Raw genomic sequence first — 18,500 nt, forward strand, 5'->3', positions numbered from 1 at the left:
AAGGGAGCTCCTCTGGATCGTGATTGTTCTTGTTTTCTAGTGGCGCCATCTATGGCCAAGAATTCGACTTCTGCCACACTCATACGTCACACCCGTTTATAGGGCGCATCCATTCATACATCCAATTCATTCATCCACAAATCGTAATTTTAACCTGAATCAGAGAACGATCAATCTCCAATTCAGTACCCCCAGAAGTTTTGATTTGTTATGGGAACTTGGAGGACTTTGTGACTTAACATATTTAACGTTCACCAGTCACAATTTGCTAAACGGGGGAGTTTTCGGCCGGTGGGGATCGAATCCACGACCTCCTGGACATGGCACAGTGCCCTACCAATCAGGATATCCCGGCACCACTCGGACTATTTGTAAATTCGTTTGATACAGCGTTTGATATTCTGCCCAGATAGAACATATATACTGAGTGTTCTGTGAAAATCACCCTTATTATGTATTTTTAGAATTCGGGGGGGGGGAGAGTTGTTGAAAGATGCTTATTAGTTAGAAACATCTACACGTTTCAACCTCCATCTAAACCTGCTTATCCTTTTGATATAATTACCTTCATCAACAGTAATTTATCAGATTTCGATAGTGCTTTTGTTCTAGACATTCAGGTAGCATCAAAACTTAAACATTCAGGGAGCATTTTTTTGGCTATTAGCATAGAAAGCTCTTAGATGCATGTTCTTGTGAGAATTTTGACGAATCAATTTAAAAACTACTAAGCCTAAGATTAAATTGTAGCTTGAGATACATATATATATATATTTTAATCGGTATGTGTAAGTCGACCAATTTGACAGACCTGGTTGCGTGCACCAACTACAACTTTTTTTTTTTCTAAATTAAAGCCTATAACTTAAACAACTTCAGCTGGAATTCTATATATACTTTAATAACTTTGTTGATCGAAATAGTATCGTAAAACTTAAACACAGTTTAGAGGCAGCATTTCTGTTCATAATTAACTTTTCCTCAATTTTTTTCTTAAAAAATCTTATGCGGGAAAATAGTGTTTGTCTTTGACGTGATTTGAATACAATTTGACGAAATAATATACCGAAAATTATAAATTGCAGTTTGAAAAAATAATAAGGAAATAAAAATCTATAACACATATGAAATTATATCATTCGTGTTTTAGTTTTAGTTAAGAGATGGCAGCACCATTTTCACTACTTTAATTCCATATTTTGAATACTAAGAAAGGTATCAAAGTGCAAGTTTTGTCAAAAATGATTGAACAAAATTAAACTTATTTGGAAGAAAAACTTCTTCATGTCATTCTTCAAATTTTATGAAAAAATTCAATAAATTGAGATAATAAATACACCGTAAATTTATTCAAATCATACAGTTTTCAAAGATGGCAGCACTATATGATAAAGTTGAGTTATTCCGAAAATCAATTATTCAAATAAAATATTTTAGAGAAAATAAAGAAGGTAATAGTTGTATTAAAGAAATAAATATATATTAGATAGATATTATTCTGTTGCACACATAAATTTATATAAAGATGTATTTTTCAAAATGTTATTAAAAATCATAAATACGGAATACGATTTTGTTCATTTTTTATAGTAATTTCTGCAGAACAATGCTAATTTTTAAACTGTTGGAGAACTGACAAAGTAAATATTGATATACAAAATTCTGAAAAAAGAGCGAAAGAAAAGGTACTGAGCATTTTGATTTTAATTATAATATTGTGAAATTTTGTTTATTTTCATTATCCTTCTTTATAAATTTTTGAATTAAATTACAAATATAAATAAACTAGAACATTTTTTTTAAATGTTTAAATGCAAATAATTTAAATCATTACAACAAGATTTAAATTAAATTAACTATATTCATTTTCGATGTATATTGTAATTATTTTGTAGTCTAAAATGCATTGTAAAATTCTAACAAAACTTGACGACAAAAATTATGCTTCAACTATTTTTTGAAATTCCTAAAATTGCTGTTTTAACTATTTTTTTACTTTAAAAAAACGAGCAAAATCATTGACGTTTTCGGAGTCAAATTTTTTCTTTGACAAAATCTGTTTGAAAAATAAAAGACATTAAAATATGTAACTCGAAACCGTAGTTTATGTTATATCTCTTAAAGTTTTTTCTTTAAAAAAAATACTAATATGGAAGATATAAAATAAAAATAATGGAAAGAAAACCGTATTACTTTCATTTAAATTAGATATAAAAATTAAATAAAATTGTAAATAATTGAGATAATAAAGAATTTAATCGACCACAAATTCAATACAGTTTTCATAGATGGCAGCACTGTAGGCTTGATTTCTTGTGTCATTTTCATAGGTCATTTCGAAGATGATAATTTCAATAAAATATTTTAGGGAGAAAAAATCATACATGAAACGAACAGAATTCTCAAAAATGAGTTTATTTAAGGATTGATTATTGAAAATGATTAATATTATTTATGGTAGAAGGATTATATTTTTAAAAAGTTTAGAAAAATTTTTCCTTTTGTTATAAAAATTGTAAATTTTCTTTTTAACAGTGAATAAATTTTGAATTAAATTAACAATTAGGTAAGTAAAAAATAAAGTATTCAGTATGAGCTAGAATTAAAATTCTTGCAAGAGCGAAAACCGCACCATAGGCATTTTTTTAAAACTGAAATTAACTTATTAAAATGTCAAAGATAGCTAAGAAATTGAATAAAATTTCGTTCCCGTAATTATGGTTCGTGACATTGAATTTCTATTTCTTTGCATCGAAAATATTGTTAATTTATTACTTATTATTAACTTTTTAGAACATATTTCATGAACATGAACAGTCTTATATAACTTTCCTATAACTTTTCTGTTTCGAAGTCAGTGAATATTTGTTTACAGGAAATAATTAGATCTAATTAAGTTTTTGAAAAAAATATTTGAATAAAATATTTAAAGGATGATAATAATATAATATTTGAAAAAAATATTTAAAGGAAATATAATGCTATTTTTAATTATCAGTAAAAAATTTTCTGCTATTTTTTAATTTTTATTATTTTTTTGTAATATTCTGTTGAGAAGTACTTGTCTTGTGACATGTACTGAAATTCAAAACATTAGACCTCAGCCTTTTATAAGACTGCGACTTTTTTACTGAGGCAGAGAAAAGGGTTTGTGTTTTGGTCATTTTTGTGCACAAGGGGGGGGGGGAGTCCAAAACTGCAAAACATACCTGATAATATTTGAAATGCTCTTTACATTCACAATAGTACAAAGTCAGGCTTTGAACCAATACAATGATTAGGCAGAATCCACACATCTTCATCAGTTGATATTTTTTAACGCCAAACTCGGTATAGTTTCCAATTATGTATTTGAAAAATCCCCTTACTTTCCACCATACTATACCGAAGAATATACATAGGGAAAGAAGGCTAGTTTCCATAGACGTAATGTAAATCGTGTCCCCAAGGTTCTGACCCAGTGCCCTTCGTCCTAACCGTGTTCTAACCCTATGTGCGAAGGAAAAAGCAACATTTTGGGGCACAGTAGCAGCAGAGGTTCTTCTTGAAACGTTTGCACCCATCTCTCCCTCCAACCTAGGGATTGAAGAGAAGGAATGTTCTATTTTCCTATTTATAGTTAGTCTATTGTTGCATTTCGCCTTATTTATTGACTGTATCATACTTTTAAGATATTTCCTTAGGGATTCGTTTATATCATCCATGTTGATTATATCTGATAGTGCATTTTGAGATAGAACGGGAGAATAAAGTGATTGGTGGCAGGACACCCAACAAACAACCGGTTCAGGTGACGCACCTCCTGAATGTCGCCTCACTTCCGATGTTCATGCACTGAATCTTAATATATATGATGCTTTGCTTTATCTGAGTATGTTGCTGTTTCTGTAAGTTGTTTTTCTGGTACAGCATCTTGTTCTGATCAGTTTCCCTTGTTAGTTACAAACTCGGAGAATTTAATTTAAAAAAAAAAAACTAATTTATATTGTGGTGTTTTTATTACCGTCGTTGAACAGCCAACTCAGATTTTAGGTTTACGACTACTAATGTTTAACTCCGTAGCCTTGTAATTTTGAATCCAATCCAGAAGACAAGGAAACTCCTGGATCAAGTATTGGGAGAAATTTGCCTTCGTGGAGGATGGAATTCACCCGCATTTGCGCTACATGGAGAGGAAGACCACGAGAACCTCCCACGGTTAGCCTGGCAGCAAGGGGACTCTAACCCATGATCCGTCCACCACTGAGTATATTTCACGTTAGCACTGTGGTCGGTGCAAGCCGGATGCGGAATTCGCATCGAAAGGCCATCACCGGAATCGAACCCCGGTTCACCTCATTGGAAAGCGAACGCTTTATCCCCTAAGCCATTGCGGCTTATATTGTGGTGTTTGGCTCAAAAACGCTTTCGCGCTCATTTTGAAAATGTGACTCATCATTATTTTGCTTTAGCTCTTGTTGTTGTTGTCGTAGGCCGTTAAGGCAGAGAAGGTGTGGTTGTTCTTGTTTTCCAGTGGCGCCATCTATGGCCCAGAATTCAACTCCTGCCACATTACTATGTCACATCGGTTTTATAGGGCGGACTCATTTACGCATTCATCCACAAAACGTAATTTTGACCTGAACCAGCAAACGATCTATCTCCAATCCTGTACCCCCTGAGGTATAATTTTTTTAATGGGAACATGGATGACTTTGTGACCTGAAAAATTTAACATTCACCAGTCACCATTTACTACACAGGGATGGGGGAGTCTTCGACCGGCTGGATTTGAACTCCCATTCTAACGAGCGTGAGTTCAGCGCCCTGCCAACCAGGTTATTCCGGCCCCTGCTCTAGCTCTTCAAATAGAGAAATAAGTAATTAATAGTGTTGTTTTATGTATTAACTGTACTGTACCATTTAGTAAGATATAGTACTTTAATAAATAGTATAGTACAGTAAATTTATTTGTTTATACTATTTAAAAATGAAATATTGTTATTTATTATCCTTTTATCTATTTATTATATTTTACTAATTAAAAGTAATATATCTTACCCGAGAAAAATTTAATGTAAAAATATAGCTTCTATCTCTTTTATTTCAGCGCGTAATGGATATGCTAACTTTGGACGATCCATGCAATAAAGACACTTTGGATGAACCTCAACCCTCTGCTACATACAGGTTAGTTACGTATAATTTTTTTAATAGGTTCAGATTTTTTAAAATTTTCATTCAATTATTTATTTTTTATTTTAAAGCATGACGCTATTCCATCTCGCAATGGTAGCACGAAACCGACATTTAGCATATTTGAATATAAAAAAATGGAAAGAATAGTAAAGCAATAGGAGAGAAAAAACAACAACAATAAAATGTTAATAAACATAGTAATTATTGATGCAATGAGTGTCAATACGGGCATGAACCTGATACGGAAATTTTTTTAAGGATTAGTCAACTACTAAATTGTTCTAAAGTTGTGTCTAGTTTATTATGAGTCATGTAAGCCAGGTAGGTGCTTTATTTACGTCGCACTAGAGCTGCACAATGGGCTATTGGCGACTGTCAGGGATACATCCCTGAAGATGACATGCCATTGCGATTTTGATCCTCTGCAGAGGGAATGGCTCTCCTGCATTGGTAGCCCGACGACCTGTGTGAATTCGAGCACTGTACGGTTTAACGAGGACCGATACCGTGCCCCCTCGGTCCCTACGCAGGCTGATCAAAGTGATCACCCATCCGCTTACTGACCGTAGCTAGCGATGATGCTTGACTTCGGTGTTCTACTGGGAACCCTGTCTTTATCATCTGTTCACTGCGGGACTCATGTGAACCAGAATTCAAATATTTAATTATCCGAAAAATGTATGTATCAACCAGATTTACCTTTGTTTTATTAATAAACTTAACATTGAATAACATATCAATAACCTATTATATCACAAGCACCAATAAAGATTAAATAGATAGATTGAGTGGTTGATTGTTAATAATAGAGTGGTGTAGTCATTTATTGTTTTTTCTTCTTATTATGTACAAGCTTACCGACTATATTCCAAACAGTTTTAGCTATGTTTTGCATTGCTTCGCTCATTATCCAAATAAAAACACATATCCCCCCCCCAAATAAATTATTTATTATCTATCTATATATATATTTCTCTTACACGGCGACAAAAAAAAAGCCTCATTGCAACTCCCCGAATGGCAACGCTAGAAAATCGACCAATGATTGCCGCTAAAAATGTCACATGCCAAATCTAGCTGAGGTGGCTCAACATATAGCGCTTTTAAAAACGCAAACTGAAATAACCTCAAGGTAGGCAGAAGTGAGTAGTCTTTGTCGATAGATCTCTATTTTAGTATTTTGTTTCTTTGCACTTTGTTTCACGAATTTAAGTATAACGAATTTATTTGACGATTTTTGATTTATATCACGAATTTTTTTTATTTTTATTATTGTTATTAGTTATTCATTGAAAAATGAGTCTCAGTCGTGCTGTTACGATTTAAGATTTTATACTATAGCACATTTCTAATAGGTTTAACGAATTACATGTCATTTATTTGAATTCAAATTTATTTTAATGACTTAGTATTTGCTAAAAAGATGTAATTTTTTTTTTAAAAAAGTTGTTATATGGATTTGAATGATTGTTTTGAATTCTTAGAATTTTGTGCATTTGCAATGTACCTAAGTTAGTAGCGAGCGGAGCGAGCTTTGTTTGCGAAGCAATCCACATAAAATTGAGTAGCAATTTTCGGAGGTTGGCGAGCGTCAGCGAGCAGGGGGAGCAGAGCCCACTAGTATTTATTATTTTCCTTTTAAAATTCTGCAGGTAAACTGACATTTTTAATGTTCAACTCTTAAATTTGAGAGGGATGTTATTAACTTAAATCTCCTCTAAATTAAACAGCTATAAAAAGTTTTCGTTCTTATAAGGCGTTTATTTCTAAGATTTTCCTTAGTAATTCAAAACTCTTTCTTTTGAAAAATGAATAATTTATGTAAATTTGACGGTATTAAATCATTTTTATTATAATGATATTCAAAACACTGGAATGTGATTTTTTGAAATGCTGCAGGCGCTTGGAAAGATTTTTGCTCCTTTTATTTTTTCCCCTCTCAAAATCGTATTTGAATTCTAGTTTTGAATTTTCTGCTTTTTCGAACGGCATCTTAAGTTTTAAGTATATATTTCAACTTTTAAATCTCAAATGCTCCTCTTATTTTTAACTTCTTTTATTCTTTAAATGAATAATGTCTTATCTTTCTCCGGAAATGTAGTGAGGAAGAAAATATTTTATTCTATTTGAATAAAAGTTTTACTCGTAAGAAGGGAGTATTTCTGAGTTCATATAATAAAAGTATGATTCTCATCAAATACGATAGTTTGCTGCCACAGAAATCTATTATCATACAATAAAATACAGAATTTTATAGAAGTTTAATTCGATACCATTTTTGTCAGATTTTCGGAAAGATTTTACATTGGTTTTAACATTTATATAAAAATGGTTTAAATATTTGAAAATGTATGTTGAGTTACAAAACGGCATTTTCCTTATCTTGTGGCCAGCGATTTTTTTCAATAATTAAGGAAAAAGTGAGGTAAGTAGCTGTTGTTGTAGTTCATTTACGTCGCACTAGTGCTGCGCAATGGGCTATTGGCGACGGTCTGGAAAACATCCCTGAGGATGATCCGAAAACATGCCATCACAATTTCGATGCTATGCAGAGGGGATGGCACCTCCGCTCCGGTAGCCCGACGACCTGCACGCGAAGTCGAGCACTTTACGGTAGAACAGTTTAACGAGGACCAATACCGCACACCCTCGGTCCCTACGCAGACTGATCCAAGTGGTCACACACCCGCACACTGACAGCAACCCGTGATGCTTGACTTCGGTGATCTACTGGGAACCGTGTCTTAACGATCAGTCCACTGCGGGACGTGAGGTAAGTAGCAAAGATTGATTTGGCCTATTGGAACTAAACTGTTCCACCCAGAAACTGACAGATTTAATCAAAACATTCATTGTTTATTGTGTTCTATATATCATTTTTTTTAAAAAAAGTCTTAGATGCACTACTTTTTTTATAAATGATTTTTTTTCTGGAAGAAGACAAATCAACCCATAGTGGGCACTTAGTTCTGAGTGAGTACTTAACCCACTAGACCGGTTGCATATGTGAACTTTATGGGAAATTTAGTAGTGCTAGAATTTCAGGGAGAAAGTAGCTGACATTTTTATTTTACAACACAGTTTAATAATATTATGTTCGAACTTCACATGTGAAATAAATATCTTCTTTCTTCGAACCACTTCAGCATTCGTGATCCCAGCAAATACATTTTTCATGTTAGATCCTACTTTCTCCCTTTTTTGCAATGTAAACAACAAATATTTGATGCATTTTTTTATCGCTTTCATCGGTAGAAACATCAATTAATGATTTAGTTTTTATTTGGATAAAACTATTTTGTTATATTGGTTCTTCATACACTTCCCTAGCAACAATTTTACCTTGGCCCCAGTTGAGCTCAACATTGGCTCAATATGGGTCCTACATGAACACGCATCTTGAGACCAATATTGGGATGCCTAGATTTTTTAATATTGGTCTTATTTATTGCCAATATCGACCTATATACTACCAATATAGGGCTTATATCGGTTGAATAAGGAATAAAAATATCGTTTGAATCTGGCAGTTCTATATAGGACCGATATTGGTAGTACATTGGCTGTAAAATATCGGGTGAATTGAACAATTCTATAGAGGGATAATATCGGTAAATAATGGCCCGTTGAACCCTTATTGAGCCAAGATTCGTGAATATTGGACCAGTGAGCGCTCGAGTTATTTTGCCGCTATGGTTCTCTTAGTTTCTTTTCGGTCATTTGGATTTTAAGTTTTCCTTTTTTAGCCACTGCAAATCATCTTCTTTCCTTGACAGCATATTTTCTTAAATTTTTTTTTTCTTCTGTTCTTTATCCTGATATTTTAAATCGACTTTATAGGGTGATGGTAGTACCCGAATCGAATGAACCATAATCATGCTCATACTGGACTACCTGCTTATTGTTGTTAAACTATGAATCCTTAGTTAAAGTGTAATAAGCTGGGCTAAAAAGAGTTTCTGTTAGTGTAATAACCAATCTTACCAAATACGTTAATTTAAAAACACGAGAATTGACCCAGTAAGACCAATTTATCTACCTAAATACCATGAATTTAACAGCTCATTCTTCTTATCTAGTAGAATGCAATTCAGAGTCTGCTTGCTAAAAAAATAGAACTAATTTACCCAGAATTGAGGCCCCTGTTGGGATACTGGATAATTTTAAAATTTGACCATAAATAGTTTTAGAAAATACATGTTTATTTAAGAAAAAATATAAAATAGAAAAGAGGAAAAATTGCCTGTTTTGCAAATAATTTTAGCCACGGATTTGCACGAAATAGATTAGCACATGGAAAAATTATATAAATTATCAAAGAAAAAAATTTTAATAGATAATTTTAACACGGACTTGCCCGAAATGGATTTGCACATGGAAAAATTAACAAAGAAAAAAAAAGTTTAGTACATAATTTTAGCCACGGATTTGCCCGAAATGGATTTGCACATGGAAAAATTATATAAATTAATAAAGAAATTTTTAGCAAACAATTTTACCCACGGATTTGCCCGAAATGGATTTGCACATGGAAAAATTGTATAGATTAACAAAGGAAATTATTTAGTAAAGGAATTTTTAGTAAATAATTTTAACCACGGATTTACCCGAAATGGATCTGCACATGGGAAAATTATAAAAATTAACAATATATATATATATATATATATATATATACATGGCAGGACAAAAGCAAGAGCGTGAACAAAAAATAAGTAATAAACATTCAACCATGTATTACAAATACACCGTACACCGGGCATGCGCAGTATAAGCTCCAGCTACATGCTGACAAATCTATTCACATTTGAGGGTGGATGGGTAATGTTTATGTTTATATTTATAACCCAACTAAAAAAACCTGATTCTCTCTTCTTTTTTTTTAAAGTTTAGTTAAGAAATTTTAAGAGAAATAAAAGCTTGCCTTATAATTCCGATCAACTACAGCCAAGAGGAAAATCTCCAAAAAAGGGACTGAATTTTTAAAGGCCACTGGCTCTAAGCAAATAAGCTCTCTGGTCTTACCCTACTACCCGGTCTCAACCCACTCTTAAACTGTTAAAGGCGTTTTCAGAGAATGTGCACAAGGAATAATTTCCTAAATATCTTGCAAAAATAAGTTTTTTCAATCAATAAATTTTAGGTCACACAAAAATATATAATTTTCCTGGCCACTTATTTTCATTTCGCTATAACAGACACAAATGGCGCTAGCGTTATTTTAAATGTATGATAGGTAAGAAATTTCGCAAAAATAAATCTTCCAGAAGGAACAGAAGACAGTTTCAAAGAAAAATCCATTTAAAACGCAAGTAGAATTTATGTTGTCACTTTCCTGCCTTCTCTAAATCATTAATATCGTGAGCTAACAGTCTTTTAAAGAATCGTATTTTTAAAAGCGCTAAGTAGAAGTGTCAGGCCTCGAAGTAGAAGAACATAGTGGTAAAAAGATAAAAAAATTATAAAATGGCATTATGTCACGCAAGGAAATATTTGAGAACATCATAACGTTTTTAAACTACTCTGCTCTCTATAAAGCAGCCATCCCCAAATGGTGTTTCTTTTAACTCAAGGGTTCCGAGGAAGAGTTAAAAGACTTCAGAGAGTTAAGACTTTTTTAAAACAGTTTTTCTTAAGCATTTTTGAATTCTGTAGTTATATTTAGATCCAATCAATAGCCCATATATATATATATATATATATATATATATATATATATATATATATATATATATATATATATATATATATATATATATATATATATATATATATATATATATATATATATATATATATATATATATATATATATATATATATATATATATATATATATATATATATATATATATATATATATTTCTCTTACACGGCCACAAAAAAAAGGCTCATTACAACTCCCCGAAAAGCAACGCCAGAAAATCGACCAATGATTGCTGCTAAAAATGTCACCTGCCAAATCTACTGAGGTGGCTCAACATATAGCGCTTTTAAAAACGGAAATTGAAATAACAATTCGGCCGCGGCAATCTCATACTATTAAGCTAGGCAGAAGTGAGTAGTCTTTGTCGATAGATCTCTATTTTAGTATTTTGTCGAAAGCGCTTTTTTTCACGAATTTATTTGACGATTTTTGATTTATATCACGAATTTATTTGTTTTATTATTGTTATTAGTTATTCTTTGAAAAATGATTCTCAGTCAATGAGTCTTTATTTGAATTCAAATTTATTTTAATGACTTAGTATTTACTAAAAAGATGTAATTTTTTTTTTTAAAAAGTTGTTATATGGATTTGAATGATTGTTTTAAATTCTTAGAATTTTGTGCATTTGCAATTTACCTAAGTTAATAGCCAGCGAAGCGAGCTTGGTTTGTTAAGCAAACCATATAAGATTGCTTAGCAATTTTCGGGGGTTGGCGAGCGTTAGCGAGCAGGGGGCGCAGTCCACTAGTAATTTATATATTTCTCTCTCTTCGTATGCCTGTTAAGGCAGAGGGACGCGATTGTTCTTGTTTTCTAGTGGCGCCATCTATGGCCAAGAATTTGACTTCTGCCACACTCATACGTCACACCAGTTTATAGGGCGGATCCATTCATACATCGAATTCATTCATCCACAAATCGTAATTTTGACCTGAATCAGAGAACGATCAATCTCCAATCCAGTACCCCCAGAGGTTTTGATTTGTTATGGGAACATGGAGGACTTTGCGACTCGACAGATTTAACGTGCATCAATCGCCATTTACTACATGGTGAGTCTTCGGCCGGTGGGGTTCGAACCCACGAGCTCTTGGACCTTGGCCTAGCGCCCTACCGACCAGGCTAACCCGGCTCCTAATTTATTTGTTTAGATTGCTTTTATGAAATTGTATTTGAAGTAAAATGCCAAAGAGAGAAAAATGAAATTTTCTTAAAAATTATATAATTTTTTAACAACAATTATGAAATTTTTTGAAAAGGACACGCATTTATAAAAATTGCAATGTATTTTACATTCGGCTTTTCAAATCTGTATAAAATAACTAAATTCTTTAATAGAGAAATATGTTTTCCTAATAACCATTTTCACCATTTATTACAGTTTCTGTTTGCAGCCATAAAATAAAAATTTTTCGCTAGACTAGATTCATCTCTGAGACTGCGAATTCAACTGTCGAACTAATATAAGATTATTTTTGACAAAACGATGAAAAAATTACTTACATCGTATTAAAAATATCTTCAATACGTTTCAATTGTGTTTGGTGTAGAACAGGAGTCGCCAAACTTTTTTGATCATCGACCCCTATATAATGTTTCGAAATCTCCATCGACCCCCGCAAAAGTAATTTTCTGTTAATTAAAATAAAACTATATTAGATAATGTGTTTGTACATTTATTTTATGATTTTAAACATTTATTAAAGTAATAGTACATTGTGTAACAATAGTTTTATGAAAAATATATTAATATTGAAATTTAAATACCTTATTATTAAATAATAAGTAATTATGCATAAGTAGATATAATAAGTAAAGTAACTAAAGATTTACTGCTTCTTGATCAATGAGATGGGTGTGCCTGGTGTTTCTTTGCAAGGTTCAAAATTGGTCAATTTTAATTTTCGTCAAAATTGGTCAATTTAGTAATTTTCGTAAAAAAATATATAGTGTGCTATAGTTTTGTCGCGGGCTGTACTAATCCATATTATTAATGCTTACCTTTTTTTGTGCATTGATAATTAAAATTGATATCTAAACCAAACGAATGGTTTTATCGAAACAATAATTAATTATCCAAAACTGTAAGAGTTTTAATAATGACACTGCAAATATTCAAAACAGTTTGCAAAGATAGCTGAAACTGCGTATGATATTTGCATTTGTAACGTCAATGCTCGTCACACGTGACATTTGGACAAGCGCACATATGCATATGACTTATAAACTGCGCTGAGTTCGTGCCACTGCGCGGTGGTACGTAAATACTTGTTTCACCCCAATAAATATACGTTTATTAATTTATGTTTTATAAAGAAACTGATATTGAGTCAATTATAAAAAAAAATCACAAATTTCACATACTTAATTAGGTATGTGTGATTTGCGTATTGAGAACTGTTTTTTTTTTCGACCCACAATCGACCCTTCCGATTCGGATCGACCCCCATTCGCCCCCCTGTCTCAGATCGACCCCCGCTTTTGTTAAATAGACCCCTGGGGGTCTATATAGACCACTTTGGCGACCTCTGGTGTAGAAGCTTGATTATTTTAGGGTTCCGTAACTGAAAAAAAAATGGGGATCGCTCATATAAAGTATTAATTCGGGTAACTAAATAAATATTTGTAAAAAAAGATTTTAAGTAAAAATTTTCCTCCAAAGCTTCATAATTTCTATAGATAACCCATAAACTGAAATCTCTTTACAAAAAATTGTTCAATTTTCAAAAATTACAACGTTATTTAACCTTTATGAATTATATTTTTCTCTATGTATCATTGCCATCTTAATGCTTTGAGCATTATCATTGGACAGAAATATCACATGGCATCTTCTTCAAATAACAAAGACCTAAATATCTTAGATTGTCATTAGCATAAAATTAATAAAAGTTATGACGGGATTTACTTGTTCATTATTCATTTATCTCTTATTTAAAAGTATTTATTGTTCATTTTCACAACAAGAACTTCCACTATGCAATTCTACTACGTAATCAACTATGTTGTTAACTGAGTAGATGGATGCTGTTTTTCCCCTTTCTTTCTCTCGGGCTGAAGTTTTATCCTCTATATTTCGTGCCCGTGATATTTCCGGGCTAGAGAGTTCGAAAGTAACGAGCCAAAAAGATTGAAACAATCTATTTCTGATGGTTGGAATCATGCTTATTCCTCAATCTATAGCAGCATATAGCTACCTATAGCCCAGATAGCAGTGACATACTACTTGCAATGTGCTAGGATATAGTTTATTTTAAACTAGATGTCAGCACTCATCAAACATATAAGCTAAAAACCAACCCAAAAAGTAAAAATAAATACGTATATCGTACTTATCGATAATTTTCTGGAAAAAAAAATATGCACATTTATAATCGTGTTAGGAGCCAAGAAAAGTGTAGAGATATTCTTTCCTTTCTTTTTGTTACAAACAAACGACTTTTCATTAAAGTTCGAAAAAAAAATTTGACTTTAATCTCTTTATTTATTTCTCTAATGTGGGACCGTGAACTCGGGTATTTTTTGATTTATTGGCAACACTACGCTTATTATTTATTTTGTTAAGCTGCCTTAAATAATAATTTAAGTAGCGTTAAAAAAATAGGTATACGTTAAGTATCGATTTAGTATAATTTCGTATTTTTATAGAGAAAAGTTCGGGACTCCATCCTCGGATCGGGCAAGAAGGACTCAGACTTTCATCCCTTCAGTGGGTCGATAAAACGAACTCCAAGTTTCAGGCTGACCATTCAACCAGTACATTTGTTCCTGCATCCCATAGCTCAAGGTGTGCATTAAACCATGTCCATCTATGGACAGGCGTGACTCTAAGTTTAGTTTAGTAATGGGAAAGTTAAAAGACGATCTTAACTCAGATATTGACTTGATACTTTTATTCACGTTGCACATGAGCAGCGTGATGGGCTATTAGCGACGGTTTGGGAAAGATCCCTGAGAATGTTACGGAGACAACATTCATACGTCATTGCACGTTTCACAAGGCGGACAAATTCACACACCATCAATCCATCCGGAGATCGTAATTTTAACCTGAACTAGAGCACGACCAATCTCCGATCCAGTACCCCCAGAAGTATTGACTTATTATGGGAACTTGAAGGGCTTTGTGACCCCGACAGATTTAACGTGAAACCAGTCACTATTTTGCACACGAGAAGTCTTCAGTCGGTGGATATCGAGCTCACGACCGCTCAAGAATTGGCCCAACGCCCTACTAGTTAAGCTATTCCTTGATGTTGAACTCCATCCAATTCATCTAGGTCAATTCATAAGGGGAAGTAATATGGACTCTTCATACTCCTAAATATGGACTCTTTTATGAACTTCTTACTTATCATTTTTACCCTTTACTTTTAATGAGGCTATGCATTTTACTTAATGACTTTTATGAGCTGTTTAATTTTATTGATTTTTTTTGCTTAGTTTCACTAATGGCATGATAATTTATTAATTTATTTATTTTATTATTCACACCCTTATACCATGAACTTTTCTTTTTTTTATTTTCCACTTAAGTGTTTTGATTTAAGCTTTTCTTTGGGTTTTTTATTGGTTTATTGCCACATTTTGGTTTTAGTATTGCAATTTTGGTTTTATGAATGTATGCACGGGGGTCTTGTTGAATCCTTCTTGATTTAACAAGGCCCCCTCCAAACCCCCTTTTTAAATCCTTCAAGATTTAACAAGAATTCAAGAACGTGAGTGCACGTTCTTGAATTAGTGATTGCACTTAGTGAATCCCCCACATATCCCCGATAACGTATGAAAAAAAAATTATTTATAGAAAATTTTAAAGCATCAAAATCAAAACACAATCTTAAATGTCAGAACCTTGGTGGCTCAGGAGATAACCCGTTCTCCTCCCACAGAAGTGACACAGTTTGAATCCCAGCTGTGGATGGTTGACATGAATTCTGCTCACTGCTCGCACTGACCACAGTGCCGACGTAAAGTCTCCTCTCCTAAGTGGTAGACGGATCATGGGTTAGACTCCCTTTGCCGTCAGACTAACCGAGGGAGATTTTCGTGGTTTCTCTCTCCACATAATGCAAATGCAGTTAAATTCCGTCAAAAAGACCTCCTCGAAGGCTAGTTTGCCCCAATGCATTATCCAGGAATCCCCTTGTCTTCTGGATCGGGTTCAAAATTACAGGGCTACTGGAACACTGATAGTCGTAAACTCAGAATTGGGTTGGCTATTTAAAGACAGTTATGAAATAAAATAGAATATTAATTGTTGCACTATAATTGTTACACCTTACAAATAATCTTAATTGTTACACTTTATAAATAAAATATAATGTTATTTGTAAAGTGCAATAAATAAAATAGAATATTAATTGTTACACGTTTCAAATAATCTTAATTGTTACACTTTATAAATATAATATAATGTTATTTGTAAAGTGCAATAAATAAAATAGAATATTAATTGTTGCACGTTACAAATAATCTTAATTGTTACACTTTATAAATAAAATATAATGTTGTTTGTAAAGTGCAATAAATAAAATAGAATATTAATTGTTACACCATAATTGTTACACGTTACAAATAATCTTAATTGTTACACTTTATAAATAAAATATAATGTTATTTGTAAAGTGCAATAAATAAAATAGAATATTAATTGTTGCACGTTACAAATAATCTTAATTGTTACACTTTATAAATAAAATATAATGTTGTTTGTAAAGTGCAATAAATAAAATAGAATATTAATTGTTACACCATAATTGTTACACGTTACAAATAATCTTAATTGTTACACTTTATAAATAAAATATAATGTTATTTGTAAAGTGCAATAAATAAAATAGAATATTAATTGTTGCACCATAATTGTTACACGTTACAAATAATCTTAATTGTTACACTTCATAACTAAAATATAATGTTATTTGTTAAGTGCAATAAATGAAATAGAATATTAATTGTTGCACCATAATTGTTACACGTTACAAATGATCTTAATTGTTACACTTTATAAATAAAATATAATGTTGTTTGTAAAGTGCAATAAATAAAATAGAATATTAATTGTTACACCATAATTGTTACACGTTACAAATAATCTTAATTGTTACACTTTATAAATAAAATATAACGTTATTTGTAAAGTGCAATAAATAAAATAGAATATTAATTGTTGCACCATAATTGTTACACGTTACAAATAATCTTAATTGTTACACTTTATAAATAAAATATAATGTTATTTGTAAAGTGCAATAAATAAAATAGAATATTAATTGTTACACTATAATTGTTACACGTTACAAATAATCTTAATTGCTACACTTTATAAATAAAATACAGTAATGTTATTTGTAAAGTGCAATATTTTTTATTTTTTATAATTGCTTCGAAATTTATAAAAAATAATTACATAAGTTGTCATTTTAAGCGATGTTTTTCTTCAATGAGTATGATGGTATTTCTATTAAATTATCAAGACACAGCTCTTAGAGGGAAAAGCCATTTTAGTATTAAGATTCATGGAATTCCATCTAAGCAAAGTTTCAAACAAACTAGAATGGAATTTTAAAATATTCATCTTGTTTCTTCGTTATGGCTGAGGTAGTATCTTTTAAAATTGATGCTATGACAAAAAATGTCTCTTTCTTTTTTCGTTTTCTTTTTAAATTGAAAGGCAGGTTGATGTTTTATTCCAAAGAAAGTCAGGAATCTCCGATTTCTAGACATGGTGTTTATTCTCATAAATAAAAAATACTCGACGTTAGAGGTAAGCGAACGAAATGTGGTTTTCCATATATATAAGATGGCCATTGGGATTTCATGTATATTTAATGAGAGAGATCTAAGTCATGGTTGGTATGTTTTTTTTTTCGGTATGGGGTCTGATTGGGGTAAAATGAGGAAATTGGGAATTTTCTCTTTATTTAAACTGGAATTTTAAGTAAACATACTTTGAAATATTTTTTTTCTTCATAGATATTATGCTGTGGATTATATTAGTATTTTTACAATTATTTTTTGTGTGTTTTTAAAACTTTTTATGCTACTAAATTATGAATTCTCTTACAATTCGGTATGGGACTTATTGGTGCATGTGGTGCAAAAATGGAAATTTTTCATTTAATCCGAAATTTTACACAAAGACATAATAAAATATATTTTTTATGGATAGTATGCTGAGGTTTATTTAGTATTTTTACATGTTTCTAAAATTATTTTATACCACTAAACTATTAGCATTAATACAATTTGGTGTGTGGATTTATTAGTGTAAAGTGGTGCAAAAATGGGGATTTTATTTTATCTGGAATTTCACGTGAACATATTTTGAAATACTTTTTTCCATAGATATTATACTGTGGATTAGAAATATTTTCAAAATTATCATTTTGTGTGATTCTTGAACTATTTTATACTACTAAATTATAAACACTCGTACAATTCGGTATGGGGACTTATTGGTGTAAAGTGGTGCAAAAATAGAAATCTTTCATTTAATCCGAAACTTTACGGAAAGATATTATTAACTATTTTTTATGGATATTATGCTGAGGATTATTTAGCATTTTTACAATTATTTTCTGTATGTTTCTAAAATTATTTTATGCTACTA

The 18,500-nt window shown here is 31.6% G+C and overlaps 1 protein-coding gene across 3 annotated transcripts in view; it reads left to right on the forward strand.

Moving 5' to 3' along the window:
• LOC107439615 (tumor protein p53-inducible protein 11) overlaps nucleotides 1–18,500 on the forward strand; it is a 211,821-nt gene that overhangs the window by 88,498 nt on the left and 104,823 nt on the right. For all 3 annotated transcript variants that reach the window (XM_087160921.1, XM_016052274.4, XM_043046702.3), the window contains one exon: nucleotides 5,090–5,169. In XM_087160921.1, coding sequence (XP_087017047.1) covers nucleotides 5,096–5,169 — 74 coding nt within the window. In that variant the 5' untranslated portion in view covers nucleotides 5,090–5,095. The remainder of the gene's footprint in view (nucleotides 1–5,089; nucleotides 5,170–18,500) is intronic.

This window comes from Parasteatoda tepidariorum, chromosome 4 (assembly GCF_982258835.1).
Source record: "Parasteatoda tepidariorum strain Cologne lab strain chromosome 4, Ptep-v5.0, whole genome shotgun sequence".
Lineage (NCBI taxonomy): Eukaryota > Metazoa > Arthropoda > Arachnida > Araneae > Theridiidae > Parasteatoda > Parasteatoda tepidariorum.